Genomic DNA, 13,374 nt, shown 5'->3' with positions numbered 1-13,374 from the left:
CTGGGATTGATGTAACTTGTGGTGTAATTTACATACAGCAAAATGCACGGATCCTGCAAACAGGTCCAAACACTTCACCTGGCCTCAATTCTTCCGCCTGACCTACATACAGGATATTCCTCCCCGTCACCCTGACAGTTACCGGGAGCAGCAGAAAGCCACCCAGCATCCTGAGTGCCTTCCAGGTACTGAGGCTCTTATTCCCAGGACAAGCCCTTCCACCAGCATCTTTAAGGAAGAAACAGCTCACAGGTTCTAGAGCTGGGGCCTGGGCTCCAGTCCTCACTCCTCCAATTAGGGGCTGCGGGTGCTCAGCAAGTAACTAACCCCTTTCCTGCCTCCGCTTCTGCATCTGTGAGGTAAGCATGAAAACAGTTCTCACCTCAGAGCACCATAAAGTTCCATATGCAATTCCCAGCCAGAGTCTGGATAGGGCCTGGCCCTTAGTACCACCTGGTCAGCATCAGCCTTTATCAGTCTCCTCACACCCAGCACAGGGCCAGGTGGGACCCCGGCCTGCCACCCCACGTCCTTGTCCCTGGCACCCTGACCCTCAAGGGGCCACCCTGCCCCCCACCCAGGCTGTGCCACTCATACTGGGGATGCTCTGGTCACTCTGCCCAGCCAAGGCTCTGCCTTTCCCCCTGCCTGGATACCCCACCCTCCACCCCAGCCCACCCTCATCTCAGGGCAGCCCATCCCTGTAAGTGCTCCAAAAGCACCCCAGGCCTAGAAGACGCCCCTGCCACCCACTGCCCTGCCAGGGCCCCCTCCTGCTGTGCAGAGCCACCATCACAGCCCAGCTGTGCCTGCCCACCTGTTCCCAGGCTGTCCCAGACCCCGTGACCTTATCCCCCAGGGACCCTAGACCCATCTCTGTCCAGAGAGTAACTCCCCCCACCCCACCCCACTGCCAAGTGTGAGGCAGCTGAGAACTTTTACTTTGGAATCTGGCAGAGCTGGATTCAAGCCTGGCTCTACCACTGTTGAGATCTGCTGAGAGGTGTGGCCTGGGGCAAATTTCTCACCCCTGCCAAGCCTCAGTTTCCTCATCTGTGAAATCGGAATCATTACCAACTCCACGGGACTCAGAGGATGGAATAACACACTAGCATTTATTGAGCAGCTACCCACGTCAGGCCTTGCACCACAAGAACTTTCCATTTTCATTTCCTTCCACCCCCAGAAGGTCGGGATTCTTCACCTCCAGCACACACAGCAGCCTGGGCCAATCAAGCCTCTAGGGTTCTCTAGGAACAGAAGCTCAACAGTGACAAATCATGTCTGTGGCTGAGCCCCAGAATTCGCTGGCCTGAGTTGGGTGTGAACGGATGTTAGGTGCCTCGAGTCAGCGACAGAGACCAACAGCAAGGGTAGGGATCTCAGAGTGCATTGTTAGAGCCTCGGGGTCTGGTCCAGGAGGCCAGCGTTGTTGACAATTTGTGATCTTGGAACCCTTTCCCTGCAGCAGAGGGAGCATGAGGGAGGGCGGGAGACAGTGGGAGCCCCCCTCACTGTGATGAACATAAGTCCTGTAGGGGGCTGATGGAGCAGGGACATCTCAGCGGACCCACTTTCCCTCCCCAGCCCCTGATTTGGTCAGGGCCACAGCTGCTGGCTAGCAGGGGTGGATGTTCCCCCGCCCACTTCCTGGAGGCCCCTGAATGTCCCCATGAGTAGGGCTGAGGAACAGGCCAGAGACCCAGCCCACCTGGGAGCCCTGGGCACGGACAGGGATCGGGGCCCAGGCACTTTGGTGAGGCCAGTGGAGGCCACAGTCCCACCCAGGGCCCTGCCCCGGCTACCTATGCTCAAAACCCCCAGGCCGGATAGAGATCCTCACTGCCCTCTCTCCGGGAAACCCTGCCCCACCTCACCAATACCTGGGTCCCTCCCTGGGCCTGGGTTCCTACAGGACCTGGCTTGGCCACCAGCCTGCATCTCTGATTTCCACCTGTGAGCCTGGCCTGCTATCTCCCACCCTTCTTCTGCCCCCTCCCCACCTGGGTCAGCAGCCCCCTGGAGACAACAGGGCTGAGGCCTGTCCCTGACCTAAGAAGTCCTCCCCTAAAACCTGCCCCTTGCACTGAACAGGCAAGACTACTGCTAAGGCAGTGATCCGGGGCTGCAGGCCTTCCCACCTTCAGCCCCAAAGAAGGGCCTGGGAAGGCAGGTCCAGACCTTGCTTTATTGAGGGAGAACTGCAGATGAGGGAACCCACCTGTACCCCTTCCTGACCGCCCCTCACCTCCAGGCCCAGGGTTTCCACCTGCTGCCTGGGAACCAGGTCCACCTGGAGGTCTAGCTGCAGCACCTCCCGGGCCATCCACACCAGCACCCGTAGCTCTTCAGCTCTGGGGCAAAGAGGGCAGCAAATCCCACGACCAAGGGGAGGGAGGGAGGCCAGTCAGGATGGAGGTGGAAGCTTCCTCACTCTGACCTGGGTCTGCCATTCTCAAAACCAGAACACCCCAAGCCCAGGGCCCTTGCTGTGCCTGGGACCTAGCCTGTCCTCTCCGATTCTCAGTGAACTGCCTGCCTCCCTCGACCCATGGACCCGTGACTCCGTGTGGGTCCCCCTGGGACACAGGCTCTGCCTTCTGCCCCCACCCATAGAGGCCTCGAGCCCCTCTGGCTTCCAGCAGGGAAAAGTGGAGGAAGGGCCAGCTCTAGGCCTCAGCCAGGGATGGCCCTGCCCCTCCATGCTCACTGAAGGCTGCCTCCACCACCCCATGAGGTTAGAAAACAAAAAGCACTAAGGGGCGGATAGGCGGGGCCAAGTGACAGGCGGGGCAGCGAGGGTCAGGGCACTGCAGGGGGAAGCAGCGGTGTGTCTGAGTTCTGTGCTGAGATGCTGGGTGACTCAGGCCCAATGAGCCCCAGGCCAAACAGATTAAGGATGGAGTCAGCAATGATGCGGGCTGTGCGCTTCTGGTACCCGCCTGAGGTCACCATAAGGATGGGCACGTGGCGGCCACGGACCATCCGGAACACAAGCTCATCCCGCTTCACAATGCCCTGTTGGGGGAAGAGGAGGGTGACTCAGGCAGGCCAGACCCCCATGGTGTCAGGAAGTCCTTCTGCAGGGCCAGCCCTGCTCCAAACTGCTGTTGCTTCAGCCCATCTCCTCCCTGACATGAGGCCGACCACCTTTCCTGCTGCCGCTGAGTCCACAGAGCAGACCCTCCCACAGTCCCCAGAGTCAGGACGTACCGCTGGGCTGATGGACAGCCCCCCAAGTCGGTCCCCCTCGAGGATGTCGGTGCCTGCATTGTACACCACCACGTCGGGCAGGTGCTCCTGGAGGGACTTCTGGATGTTCCTCTCCACCTTATCCAGGTATTCATCATCCTCTGTGCCCCACTCCAGCTCCACCTTCCGCCTGATGGCCTCTGGGAGGGAGACATGGATGGCCTCAATTTATAGAGAAGGGAAACTGAGGCTCAGGACAAGACTGTGGACACCAGGCAAGACTGGAAACTGGTCTGTTGGATTCAGCACTGCTCGGTCTCATTCCACCCAAAACTAAGCTGAAAAGAGCACCAAGAGCTGCAAAAAGGGGGACTCAAAGGAGAGAAGGGGCATTGAAGCTGAGACACTGCCCTGGGGGTGTGGAGATCTGTGTAGGCAATGTAAGATTTCACTGCCTCCTCCAGGCCTTCGCTACACATGTGGACGCCCTGCCCTGCCCTGCCCTGCCCTTAAGCCCAGGCTCAGCACATGTGAGCTTCTGTTGAGAAACTGGTTCCTTGGGCCATACTAGCTGCTGACTTATCCACACCAGACTCACCGCAGCTGGTGCAAAAATGTCCCCTACCTGTGGAGGTAGCAGCCCTGTCTTCAAATCTCATCTGAGAGTCTCTGCCTTTTCATTGATGAGTTTAATGCATTTTCATTTTAACAGTTATATGTGAATTTCTTTCTTTTCTTTTTGAGATGGAGTTTCGCTCTTGTTGCCCAGGCTGGAGTGCAATGGCGCGACTTGGCTCACCACAACCTCCGCCTCCCAGGTTCAAGCGATTCTCCTGTCTCAGCCTCCTGAGTAGCTGGAATTACAGGCATGTGCCACCACGCCCGGCTAATTTTGTATTTTTAGTAGAGATGGGGTTTCTCCATGTTGGTCAGGTTGGTCTCAAACTCCTGACCTCAGGTAATCTGCCCGTCTCAGCCTCCCAAAGCGCTGGGATTACAGGCATGAGCCACCACGCCCGGCCTATGTGAATTTATTTCTTATTTCATATTTTCAAATTTATCCTATTCTTTTTTTTCTTTCATCCTTTCTGGTTTTTTTGCCAGGCAGATGCATGTTTATTGGACAGGGTTATGTGATCTTGGGTGGGTCGAGTGACTTCTCCAGGTCTCGGTTTCCTCATCTGTAAAATGGAAAGGATCACCTCATAGGGATGCTGTGAACCACCGCAGTGGCTTCTGCAGGGCCTAGCAGGCAGGAGACACTCAGGAGAGAGCCTCACCCACAAGGACACCCTCAAGACGAGGGTAGGGGCAGCAGCTTACGCTTGGCAAAGCGGTCCCCGGGGTAGATGTGGCGGTTGTAGACATCCATGATGTATACACGCTTGTCGTCCATGAAGTCTCGCTCATGCCCATTGCCCTGTGGGGAGGTCACAGTAGCCGCTCTCAGGCAGGTGCCCTAGGCAAGGCTGGGGCTCCGCCACCCCGCCGCCATGCCTCAGGAAACTCATTTGCCAGGGCAGCACGGCCTGCTCTCGGGGACAGCAGGTCTCACGGCTGTTAAGGAGCAGAGCTGGGATTCAACCTTAAAACCAGGCCCCGGCACCTTCTAGCATGGGCTTGAGCAAGCCCAGGCCTCTTAGGTTCCCTAACAGAGGAAGAAATTCGGCTCTGCTGCCCTCTCAAGTCTGTGGTGGGACTGGTTGGGATCAGGGATGTCAAAAGCAAACTATAAAGGACTGTCTACATGTAACCTGGCTTAGGAGTTCAGGGTCACAAGAACCCAAGGCATCTCCCCAACTAGCACAAAGCCATAGCAGTAGCAGTGCGGGAGGTGCCTTCCGGAGCCCACCGGGTACCCTTCCTGTCTGACCAGAGGCACTGGCCTCATTAGCGGTCCTGAGGAGGGGGTAACCCTCTGCTTTGTTTGATGCTTTACTCCCTAGGCGCCGAGTTCTTAAATGGCGACCCCAGGTGCCCGAGCCAAGCCATGTGTGTGGGCATCCACCCGAGGGGCAGGTCGCCAGTGCTCAGCAGCTCTGGGCAGGGGGCAGTGCCCCAAATTATTCGTAAGCAATGGGGACCCATAGCAGAGCTCTGCACACGAGAGCAGTCCCATCAGAGTGGGCTTCAGGAAGAGCCTCATGTGGAGGCAGTTGGGAGGAGGGAGGGAGGCCCCTCGGGAGCAATGAGGAGGACCTACTGTCCTGGACAGAGTGAGAAAGACAGACCCTGCATTTGTAGCCCGAGAGACAGAAGACAGAAGCCGTGAGAGCCGTGGGGACATGAGGAGGAGACTCTCCTGGCCCGGGGAGATTCTGGAACTGGGGATGGCAGGTCCCCCAAGAGTCTAGCCCCTGCAGAGCACTCACCTGATGGGCATCAAGATCAATGATGGTAGCCCTGGAGATGCCCTCCACACGCTCAAACAGAAACTGCCAGGGAGGAGAGGGTAGATGTGAGGACCTTGGGAGGCCAGAGGACCCAGCCCTAGAGCAACTCCCTGACGGCGGGGGTGGGGGCCTAATGCTTGTGGGTATCAGGCCACCCAGCAAAGATGTCACTTGCCAGGGAGAGCTGTGCAGCGCCAGCTGTGGGGCTCCATGTGTGCATGCAGGTGGTGGTCAGGGAAGGCTCCCTGGAGGAGGGAGCATGTCCTGTACCCTGAAGGGTCATAGGTCAGGAGGTAAATGGGTCACTCAGGCCCTGCATTTTCCCAGATTCCCTAGGAAATGTGTAGGGGTTAAGGAGAGAATCCCCACAGCCCTGGGACTTCATTCCCCAACCTCTGCCTCATCCTACAAGGCCAAGTCCTAACTGCCCCCTCTTCCAGGAAGCCTTCATTCCCTCCTCCCCAGGAAGGTCTCCTGTGCTTCCCCCTTCTTCTAATGGCCTGCCTCCCCCATCAGTCTATGTGCCCCGTGAAAGCAGGGACACATAGGAACAGGTCAGCCTGTTCCTGATGCCCAGCACGAGGCCAGGCACAGAGTGGCAGGGGAGTTGTGGGGCCCCACAGATCAGAGGCCAGCACCAGTTCTGCCCCTGCTAGCTGCATGCCCTCACCTCTGTGGGCCCCGTCTGCCTGCGAGGATTCAGGGAGTAAGTCCTGGAGCACAGCGCGGGTTGGAGCATGCAGAAGTGCCAGCTGCTATCAGCACCATCATTCTTTCCACTCCCTACTCCCTTTGCCAGCCATGCCCTTCTTCCTACAACTTAATATGTGGCTATACAGCAGATCCTGGCCCTGTCTCATCCCCTGGCTGTGGGAGGCTGGAATAACTCCCTTCCACCACAGGCAACCCTTCTAAGCAACATGGAAGAAGAGCAAATGTCAGATCTGGATTCTGTTCCAGCCTGGCTGAGCAATCCAGACAAGCCCCCTCCCTGCTCCAGCATAGGCCCCTTGTCTATAATTCAGGGTGAGCACAGTTCATTTGGAGCTGTGGGGAGGATTCCAGGAGGGCTCTTGGAGGTGAGACCCCACATGCTCATAGACACACCTTGATGGCGAGTGTGATGTCCGCATAGGCACAGAAGCCCCCGCCACGGTCACTGGAGCAGTGGTGGAAGCCACCCCCTGCAGAAGAGCAGAGAGCGGTGCTGCTCAGAGCCAGGCTCCCAGGCTCAGTCCAGGAGCTCCTCCATCCCTTCACCTCCCCCAGCATCCTCCCTGCTCAGCTCTCAGGGACCGGCACCTCGGACTCTGGGTTGGCAAACCGAGCTGAGTGCCGGGGCAAGTCACCATCCCCAGGCCAGAAGGCAGCCACGTCTTCAGGGTGTCCCCAGCAAGTCCCCAGTGCCACTCACACCCCCAAGCAACAGAGAGCTCATCATTCCTGAGGCAGAAAGCTGCTTCTTGTCCCCACCAAGCTGGGCCTGCCTCCATGTGGCTCCCGAAACCAGGAAGGAGTGGTGGCATGGGGGCCACGCGGATTCTGCCAGTGGCCAAAGCGGATGGTCAGAAAGGGCACCCTCTGCTGGTCATGACTGCCTACAACCACGAGGAGGGCCCTAGAGCCTGGGATCCATCACCCCTCAACCCTGAGACATAGCCTCAGAGTCCCAGGGCCCACAGAGACCCCTTCCCCTGCAGCCCCTGGGATAGCCTGAATTGCAGGGGCCCTCTGCAGTTGAGCCCAACAACTGATCCATCAGAGAGTGGGCAGCTGGCCCCATGGATACCAGGAACTTGCCTCTCCCACCCCCCAGGAGGCTATTGTTGGCTCATAATGATGAGACGACAGCCACAGTGAACACCTGACTGAGCACTGAGCTTGCTGAAGATTCCCTCCAGCCCTACAAGGGGCATTAGTATCACCACCCCCATTTTACAGATGAGGAGACTGAGCCACAGAGGAGCTCAGCAACTTGCCCAGGGTCACACAGCCAGGTAATGGCAGAACCAGGATCAAACCCAGGGTGTATCGGGATCCAGGCTCTTAACCTCTACCAGGCAGTAACACCTGCCATGGGGAGGGCCATCCGGGCCCTCCTGGGAACCCTGCTGTAGACACGCAGGGCACAAATCACTCCCATATCTGACGTGGGATCCTTGTCTAAGGAGGTCCCCGGCTGGCTCCCCAGCCCCGCCTTTGCACACTTCCAGTGGCAGGGAGCTTCCTCCCTTCCAGAGAGCCTGTGCCATCCCTGGGCAGCTCAGCATGGTCTGAAGCCTGCCTTGTGTCTTCCCTGAAGGACTCCACCTGTGTCCTGGGGCCCAGGACAGCCCACAGAGGCTTGGTCATGTTGGGTTGGGTGCAGCAGAGTACCATTACATCACCACTATGCCAGACCTAATGCTAACCAAGCTCCTAGAGAGTGGGGCTCCCCCTAACTGTGCAGTGGCCCAGGGTGGCCTCTCCCTTGCAGAGTTCACAGCCAAAGGCTGGGGGACCCTGCTTTAGGGCTCTACACAAGCCAGTAGGCATCTCTCCATGTCCATTTCCTCATCAGTGAGACAGGCCTGACAATTATGCCCAGCTCAAATAAGAGTCTGGGTGAAGGCCGGGCATGTTGGCTCATGCCTGTAATCTCAGCACTTTGGAAGGCCAAGGCAGGCATATTACCCGAGGTCAGGAGTTCAAGACCCAGCCTGACCAACATGGAGAAATCCCATCTCTACTAAAAATACAAAATTAGCCAGGCGTGGTGGTGTATGCCTGTAATCTCAGCTACTCAGGAGGCTGAGGCAGAAGAATTGCTTGAACCTGGGAGGCAGAGGTTGCAGTGAGCTGAGATCATACCATTGCTCTCCAATCTGGACAACAAGAGCAAAATTCCATCTCAAAAAAAAAAAAAAAAAAAAGAGTCTGGTGAAAAAGAGCTTTCCAAACGTCAAGTGCTGTGCCTACAGGAGGGACAATGACAGGGACAAGGGAGACTCGCGTGCAGCCCTCCCATGAGACAATCTTGTGGGAGAGTCAAGGGGGCTAGGGAGCATGGGCCCTCCAGACCCTTGAGAAGGTGGTGGTATTGATCCTGGGTATACCCACCCAGCCCAACATGACCAAGCCTCTGTGGGCTGTCCTGGGCCCCAGGACACAGGTGGAGTCCTTCAGGGAAGACACAAGGCAGGCTTCAGACCATGCTGAGCTGCCCAGGGATGGCACAGGCTCTCTGGAAGGGAGGAAGCTCCCTGCCACTGGAAGTGTGCAAACGCAGGGCTGGGGAGCCACCCGGGGACCTCTTTAGACAAGGATCCCACGTCAGATGGAGGCACTGGTCAGTCTCTCCCAGGTACTAGGAGGCTACATATCAACCTCCAGGCCACTTGACTAGGGGACACCAGAGCTTCTGAATTCACAGCTGCCACCTCCAGGATCCTCCTGCCCTCCTCCAGCCCCCTTTCAGGCCAGTTCTACCAATGGCTGGACATTTCTGGGGACATTCCCAGCACTCACCCACGTTGATGGCCCAGCCTCGCTCCACGGCCAGCTTCCCCGCCTTTGGAGACAAGCAGAGGGTGAGTGGGCACAGGCAGCCCATCTTCCACTCATTCATTCACTGATTCATGCACTCATTCCGTAAACACTGCTTCTAGCCAGCTCTGGGGGAAGGATGAGCTGAGCTACAAGGTAGGGGTATAGAAGGAACTCCCTACCCCAAGCAACAGTCTAGGAAGTAAGTGCCAGGTTGGCTGGCATATGAGATGTACAGTGCATAAGCACCTTTGCAATTGTGCAAGGAAACTGGAAAACTTAACAGTACTTATCATCCATCACATATGAGCTGACAATAATTTTGACGTGGCTTTCAAAGGGAAAATAGGCAAAGTTTTGCTCATAGAAATATAGTAGACTGGGCCAGGCACAGTGGCTCACGCTTGTAATCCCAGCACTTTGGCAGGCTGAGGCAGGTGAATCACTTGAGGTCAGGAGTTCAAGACCAGCCTGGCCAACATGGTGAAACCCTGTCTCCACTAAAAATACAAAAATTAGCCAGGCAGGTTGGTGTGTGCCTGTAATCCCAGCTACTTGGGAGGCTGAAGCAGGAGAATCACTTGAACTCGGGAGGCAGAGGTTGCAGTGAGCCAAGATGACACCACTGCACTCCAGCCTGGGGGACAGAGCAGGACTCTGTCTCAAAAAACAAACAAGCAAAAGAAGAAATAGAGTAGACTGAATACTGAAATCTTCTAGGAAATCATAGTTTTGGGGACAGGCAGTAATATTCTACTAAGCTAAAAAAAAGTACAAATTTACAAAGATAACAGAACAGTAGGGGATCAGTAGGTAGTGATCCAGGGCTGGGTTAGATCCTCATACATTTGCATGTGAAACATTCCTCTATCTGCAAATAACTAGGCAGTCTGCGGCACATTTTTTTAAAAAAAACACACACACAATGTGAAACCTAATTTTGCTGCAGGGATTTTTTGTTGCCACACCCACGGTGGGGGAGAGGTGGAGCCTTATTCATCACTGAAGTCATGGAGGATCAGTTCTCCATCTTAATTTTGGGTGTATTAGGGCTGGGTGTGGTGGCTCAAAGCCTGTAATCCCAGTGGATCATTTGAGGTCAGGAGTTCGAGACCAGCCTGGCCAACATGGTGAAACCCTATCTCTACTAAAAATACAAAAATTAGCTGGGCATGGTGGTGCACACCTGTAGTCCCAGCTACTCAGGAGCCTGAGGCAAGAGAATCGCTTGAACCTAGGAGGCAGGGGTTGCAGTGAGCCGAGATCACGCCACTGCACTCCAGCCTGGGCAACAGAGCGAGACTCTACTCAAAAAAAATAAAAAATTAGCAGGGGGAGGGGGTGTGCATTAGAGCCATAGTGCTAGGGTATCCGATTTGGTGGGTGGAGAGAGATATTATATACTAGCAATTACGGTAACCAATAGGAGGTCATAGGAGAAAGAACGATGAGAATGCTAATGTCCCAAGATGTGGAAAAAAGGCTTTTGGAGAAAGGGTCATTGTTGCCGAGCCTTGAGGAATATTTAGGATTCTGTTCAACTACTAAGTGGGAGGAGGGCATTCCAGGGCAAAGGAAGTGAGAAGGACCATGCGGTATGGGAGCCCCCAGCCCGGCCGCGCCCCCCCCACCCCACCTACCATTATGGTTCCTCCTGTCTGGGTCCGAAGGGGCCTCAGCACCTTCCTCTGCACAAGGAAGTTGGGGAGGAAGATAACAGGGGGGATTTCTGTGATGGTAGCAACAGCAAAGGACCACTGCGGAAAAAGACAGGGGCTGTTGGCCTCCGCTGCCCCACCCCGGGGCAACCCGTGAGAAATCAGATCCCCAGGAAATGCCTTGAGGACAGTTTCCAGGTACCCTTGGATGAACTCCCTGGTCAAGCACACTTCCTTTGGTAGAAATGAGAGCCAGAGCCACAACCCTACCAGGCTCCTGAGCCACAACCCTACCAGGCTCCTGACAAGCTCTGGGCTCAGTAAAGAGCAGTTTGCACAATGGGTTTCTTTTTTTTTTTTTTTTTTTTTTTTTTTTTTGAGACAGAGTCTCGCTCTGCCGCCCAGGCTGGAGTGCAGTGGCCGGATCTCAGCTCACTGCAAGCTCCGCCTCCCGGGTTTACGCCATTCTCCTGCCTCAGCCTCCCGAGTAGCTGGGACTACAGGCGCCCGCCACCTCGCCCGGCTAGTTTTTTGTATTTTTTACTAGACACGGGGTTTCACCATGTTAGCCAGGATGGTCTCGATCTCCCGACCTCGTGATCCGCCCATCTCGGCCTCCCAAAGTGCTGGGATTACAGGCTTGAGCCACCGCGCCCGGCCTTTTTTTTTTGAGACGGAGTCTCGCTATGTCGCCCAGGGTGGAGTGCAGTGGCCGGATCTCAGCTCACTGCAAGCTCTGCCTCCCGGGTTTTTACGCCATTCTCCTGCCTCACAGGCGCCCACCACCTCGCCCGGCTAGTTTCCTGTATTTTTTAGTAGAGACGGGGTTTCACCGTGTTAGCCAGGATGGTCTCGAACTCCTGACCTCGTGATCCGCCCGTCTCGGCCTCCCAAAGTGCTGGGACCACAGGCTTGAGCCACCGCGCCCGGCCTACAATGCGTTTCTTAAAGCTAGTGGGCCAGGGTTCCTCAGCGTTCTGAGGCCCTTGGCTGCCCTCTTGTGCCCAGAACAGGAGCTGCAGAGGGCTCCAAGTCAGCAGCGCAGGCTGCTGCTTTGGGATAATTGGTCTAGACCATCCACTGTACAGAAGGGGACACTGAGGCCCAGGCAGTGAGAATCTTCCCAAGGCCACACAATGAGTCACTGACAGAGCTGGGACGGGAGCCCTGGCCTCTTGCTCCCTCACACTGCATTGCCTCTTCGTCCATTGGGAATCAGACCTTCCTGGCAAAAGGGATGCACTACCCTCATCTCCAGCTGCTGGGGCTGGGGGGTCTAGGGTACCTGAAAGGTATCAGCACTAAGATCAGGACAGAGTGTGCCCTGTGACCTCCAAGTCCACCAGGTAAATATCCATAGCACTGGCTGCCCAGCTGCACCCAAACCCCAAGCCATCTCCTGGCTGAAAATGCATCCCTGCTCCCCACCCACGCAAGGCAGAGCCACTCACTTTGTAAATATTTACTAAGTGTCTGCTAGGTGCCCCAGGTGGGCACTGGTGGGCCCATTCTCATGCCAGGACACTTGCAGGCACTTATTTGCAGTGTGATGAGTGTGGTGATGAGGAGGAGAACTGGGTGGGGGTTATTAGAGAGGCTTTCTGGAGGCGGTGGCATCTGCAGGAGGTGAAGAGCGAATAGGAGTTATCCAGGTGCGGAGGTCAAGGGAAAAAGGTAACTGGGCAGAGAAGTGAGTCCATGATCCAGAGAAGGTGAGTGCAGCTGGAACAGGGCAGGCTGAGCTTATCACACAGGGCCTGGTCTGCTAGCACAGGCTCACACATTGTCGTCAGAGCAGTAGGGAGCCATAGATGGTGCTATCTCAAGCTGCTCTAGCTGCAGCAAGGAGAACCAATTAGGGGAACAAGGATAGAGAAGCAGCAGCCCCAGGAAGGAAGTGTGAGATAAGAAGGGTCTGGGGTGGTAACAGGGGCAGGTGTTAGCCGGCAGCATGTGGGGACAAGGGGTGGAGGGCTCAGGTGTCGAGTCTGGGGCCTGTGAGGGTAATGGCACTCAGAGGTGAACCTGAAGCAGGGCAGAGATGGCACTAGGTTCTGCTCTCCATGGGCCAAGTCAGCCCCTGGGGCAGCCAGGTGAGACAGCTGAGGTTTAAGTGAGGCTGGAGCTCAGAACAGCGGTGGGAGAGTGGGAGGTGAAGGGCTGGATTGGGACTGCAGGATTCCCATGCTGAAGGGCAAGGCCCAGACAGAGAACCCCCGGGGACAATCAAGGGCTTCCCTGGGACAGGGTGAGGCGTGGAAAGACCTGAGGCGCAGTGCTCAGGAGGCCAGGTGGAGAGAGGGTGGCTGGGAGGAGCGGGTGGAGGGAGGCACCAAAGCTGGGGAGACATTCCATGAGAGGAAAATGGGAAGTGTGGCCATTGCGTTCACCAACCAGGAGGAGGAGTTTTAGGATGAGAGAAACATGAGCATGTTCAATGACAGAGAGCAGGCAGCAGGGAGGGAGAGGGTGGCTAGGGATGGTGTGATGGCAGAGTGGGGACAAACCTCAGAGGGCCAGGAGGTGCTGTAGCCAGGCCGCTTGGGGCCGGACAAGAGGCAGGACACACCCTAGGTCAGGCCCCAGGAGGGGCCTCATGGCTTAGG

The 13,374-nt window shown here is 56.4% G+C and overlaps 1 protein-coding gene across 5 annotated transcripts in view; it reads right to left on the bottom strand.

The window, feature by feature from the left end:
- Positions 1 to 1,096: 1,096 nt before the first annotated feature.
- The window catches only part of LOC105477742 (histone deacetylase 11), a 28,202-nt gene continuing 15,924 nt past the window's right edge, over positions 1,097 to 13,374 (bottom strand). For 4 of the 5 annotated variants that reach the window (XM_011734439.3, XM_011734437.2, XM_071092244.1 and 1 more), the window contains 7 exons: positions 10,751 to 10,867; positions 9,093 to 9,135; positions 6,693 to 6,769; positions 5,565 to 5,627; positions 4,516 to 4,612; positions 3,214 to 3,392; positions 1,097 to 3,018 (listed from right to left, as the gene is read on the bottom strand). In XM_011734439.3, coding sequence (XP_011732741.1) covers positions 2,803 to 3,018; positions 3,214 to 3,392; positions 4,516 to 4,612; positions 5,565 to 5,627; positions 6,693 to 6,769; positions 9,093 to 9,135; positions 10,751 to 10,867 — 792 coding nt within the window. In that variant the 3' untranslated portion in view covers positions 1,097 to 2,802. The remainder of the gene's footprint in view (positions 3,019 to 3,213; positions 3,393 to 4,515; positions 4,613 to 5,564; positions 5,628 to 6,692; positions 6,770 to 9,092; positions 9,136 to 10,750; positions 10,868 to 13,374) is intronic. The other variant, XM_024791481.2, reaches the window with a different exon arrangement.

Source organism: Macaca nemestrina, chromosome 2 (assembly GCF_043159975.1).
Source record: "Macaca nemestrina isolate mMacNem1 chromosome 2, mMacNem.hap1, whole genome shotgun sequence".
Taxonomy (NCBI): domain Eukaryota; kingdom Metazoa; phylum Chordata; class Mammalia; order Primates; family Cercopithecidae; genus Macaca; species Macaca nemestrina.
Note: the sequence above shows the minus strand (reverse complement) of the source record. Positions and strands in the feature narration are given on the sequence as shown.